This window comes from Sinocyclocheilus rhinocerous, unplaced genomic scaffold (genome assembly GCF_001515625.1).
Source record: "Sinocyclocheilus rhinocerous isolate Xijiao unplaced genomic scaffold, SAMN03320098_v1.1 scaffold1314, whole genome shotgun sequence".
Classification (NCBI taxonomy): Eukaryota; Metazoa; Chordata; class Actinopteri; order Cypriniformes; family Cyprinidae; genus Sinocyclocheilus; species Sinocyclocheilus rhinocerous.
Genome location: NW_015644118.1, coordinates 1255292 through 1258837, shown reverse-complemented (window position 1 = coordinate 1258837; position 3546 = coordinate 1255292). Strand labels below are relative to the sequence as shown.

The following is a 3546-nucleotide window of genomic DNA, read 5'->3' as shown; positions in this document are numbered from 1 at the left end:
ATATTACCATGCCAATCCCTCCGAGAGTTGTCATGACAGAAATGTGATGGTGGACTCGTGAACATTAATATTACCAGTGAGAGAAAGGCCTTTAGTTACTTAAAAGTTACCCTGGGGTCCTTTGCAACCTTGCAGACTATTACACGTCTTGCTTTTGGAGTGATCTTTGTTGGTCGACCACTTCTCCATTTGTACACAATCTGTCTGACTGCGGATTTGTCGAGTCCAAACTCTTTAGAGATGGTTTTGTAACCTTTTCTAGCCTGATGAGCAACAGCAGCTCTTTTTCTGAGGTCTTCAGAGATCTCCTTTGTTTGTGCCATGATTCACTTGCACAAACATGATCAGACTTTGATAGATCCATTCTCTAAATAAAACAGGGCAGGCAATGACACCTGATAGTCCTCTCACTGATTGAAAACAGCTCGAAACAGATGGACTCGAATTTCACATACTTTTACCACTCACAGATATGTAATATTGTATCATTTTCCTGAATAAACAAATGACAAAGAAAATATTTTTGTCTCATTTGTTTGATTGATTATATATATATATATAGATGTATATATAATAAAATGATTAATTATCTTAAAACCTCAAGGATACGTTAAATTAGTGAAAAGTAATATTAAGGACATTTATAATATTACAAAAAATTTATATTTTAAATAAATGCTGTTCTTTTGAATTTTTCATTAATCAAAGAATCCTATAAAAAATGCATCAAGGTTTCTACAAAATATTATTATTATAATGATTTCTGAAGGATCATGTGACGCTGAAGACTGGAGTAATGATGCTGAAAATTCAGCTTTGCATCACAGGAATAAATTACAAACCTGACAAAATTGCCAAAAACCTCCATTTGGGGACGTCCTCATGTATACAAATAAAGTTAACCCTTTTTATGAAATTGTAAAAATGCAGAATGTTTTCTGTGAGCGGTAGGGTTAGGGGTAGGGGTTTAGGTTAAAAATTGTATAACTATCTGTATATAAAAACAATAGAAGTCTATGTAATGTCCCCATTTAGATAGCTAAGTAAACGTGTGTTTGTGTGAGTGTGTGTTTGTGTTTGTATATATATACTGTGACACATACCTGCAGCATCACATATCCAGTTCCACACTGAAAAGAAAAGCAACATTTCTGTGTTACTACATAAATAATAGAAATAAAAGAAACTATTGCATTGACAGCCTTGATGACTATAGCTGCTGAATGTCAATGCATTTAAATGGCATTAAATTATTTATTATTTGAATGATGAACCTATAATCTCTCACCTATGTGTGGAATGTAGCCAATGCAATCTAAAGAAGATCAGCGAGAGAAAGAGATATTATCAGAAAGCCTATTCAATACACATTGATCATAAACAACTTCATGTCTAAACTAATAAAACTGCTGTATGTGATTTTTGGAATATATTGTATAAAATATATTCAAGAAAATACCAGACTATCCGGTATTTCTTTTTTGAAATTCCTAATGGTGCCACTATTGGAGCAGAAATCACTAACAGCATCTGTAGTTAACTATCCTTCAAAATCAATTCTGGGACATTAATGTCATTGCCTTCTCACCGATCTTCTGGGTCTTTTGTTTTTGTACCAGCCACAGTCTTGGAATGAGCTCCTACAAAAACACAGGTGTGCTTAATGTCAGTGGTGCTGGTTATTAAATAAATTTTAATTTTAATTTATTTTTGAATTTATGGAAAGTCTTTGAATGTGGTTTATGTTTCTAGAGGCATCACACCTTGTCCAGATGTTCCCCAAGCACGACCCCTATGAGCATCTCCAAGGCAGACTGCAGGTGTGACAGGTGACCCCGCTTCCACTGCAGCTCCACGTCATCCAGCATCATCAACCCCGCCTCCCCCGGCCAGATACCGTGCTGAGAGAGAAAGACCAGAAGAAAACATAGCTTGTTATAACACTTTAGAAACAACCACATTCAAAGTTTCCAAAAACATTCATTTGTGTTTATGCACGTGTCAAATGCAGGTCAGTGGAGTTGTTTGTAATGAGAGAAAGAGAGATGAGCATACTTCACTAACAGTATTTACTTATATTGAGTTACACACAAATTACTCATAAGAAAATAAAAACGACTCTGAGAAAGGAATGAATTATTGATTAGGCATGAGAAAGGTAATGCTATATTGAAAGGATGCATGTCCCTATAGACTCAAAGGTGTGTAATTTTATTGATGTTTAAATGCTTTCTGGTATGCAGGTTAATGTGTGACAGCTAATAGCTAACCATTTGAAGGCTGACCTCCCTGAAGAGTGTTAACACTGCATTTCAAATCATCTACAATTTTGTATATGAAATTTATTCAGGTATTATTGCATAATGCATACACTCTTAAAAATAAAGGTTTCACAGCGATGCCACTGAAGAACAATTTTTGGTTCCCTAAAGAACCTTTCAGTGAACATTTCCTAAAAGAACCATTTTTTCTTAGTGTGAAGAACATTTAATTATATGAGGAACATTTTTCCACTTTAAATAACCTTTTGTGCAATGAAAAGGTTCTATGGATTTTAAAGTTTCTTCATGGAACCATCAATGCCAGTTAAGAACCAAACAGTTGCTGGTAGCCACTGACTTTCATAGTATGAAAAAAGTGCTGCCAACATTCTTCAAAATATCTTCTTTTGTGTTCAGCAGAAAGAAAGAAACTCATACAGGTTTGGAACAACGGTTTTTGGGTGAGCTATCCCTTTAAAGAAGTGCAGAAAGTCTTAAATAAAGGCATGGCATTAAATGTTGCATGCACTGCAAAAAATAATCTTCCTCTGTATTTTTGTCTTGTTTTACAATTTAAATATATTAACATCCTCAAATCAAGATTTATTTACATACAATTTTAAAAGTAGTACACTGTTAAAAATAAGGGTTACCCACATTCTTCAAAATATCTTTTTTGTGTTCAGCAGAAGAAAGAAACTCATAGGTTTGAAACAACTTGAGGGTGAGTAAATGATGGCAAAGTTTCTATTTTTGGGTGAACTATCCCATTAAGAACTTTTTAAGACCGGCAGAAACCCTGGTAGTCTATAGTGTACACCATGTAGTATGCAGTAAGCTGTGAGTGTTTGGCAAATCTGTCATTATTTTAACTGAAAAACAATAGAAATCAGTGGTGCGTCTAATTTATACAGCTTAGCGGGCTGTGCATGTCTCTCTCAGGTCAGTCAGTGAGGTCGTTTGTAATCAACCCAGTCTGACAAGAGGGTCATAGCAAGGTTAATATCTTAATTCTTAATCAGAGAGCAACCCGAGACTAAGACCTATAGAGTGAGTAAGATGCTTCATTTACAGCATGGACCGATATTAAATTACAAACTCACAAACCAATTACTCCTGAGAAAATGTAGCCATTAATGTATTTATGGATATAAACTTATTTGCTATATAGAGGCCTATATAAACACTAGCAGACAAAAGTTTGTACACACTTGATTATATTATTATACAAACCTTTTGGTCTAGAGGCTTATGCTTAAATGACTGAAATTAGTTTTGTAGACTT

The 3546-nt window shown here is 34.5% G+C and overlaps 1 protein-coding gene across 2 annotated transcripts in view; it reads right to left on the bottom strand.

Annotated features, from left to right (window-relative positions):
• The window catches only part of LOC107758027 (butyrophilin subfamily 2 member A2), a 15075-nt gene that overhangs the window by 5233 nt on the left and 6296 nt on the right, over nt 1-3546 (bottom strand). For both annotated transcript variants that reach the window (XM_016575666.1, XM_016575667.1), the window contains exons 6-9: nt 1764-1901; nt 1589-1640; nt 1289-1315; nt 1104-1130 (exon numbers count right to left, since the gene is read on the bottom strand). In XM_016575666.1, coding sequence (XP_016431152.1) covers nt 1104-1130; nt 1289-1315; nt 1589-1640; nt 1764-1901 — 244 coding nt within the window. The remainder of the gene's footprint in view (nt 1-1103; nt 1131-1288; nt 1316-1588; nt 1641-1763; nt 1902-3546) is intronic.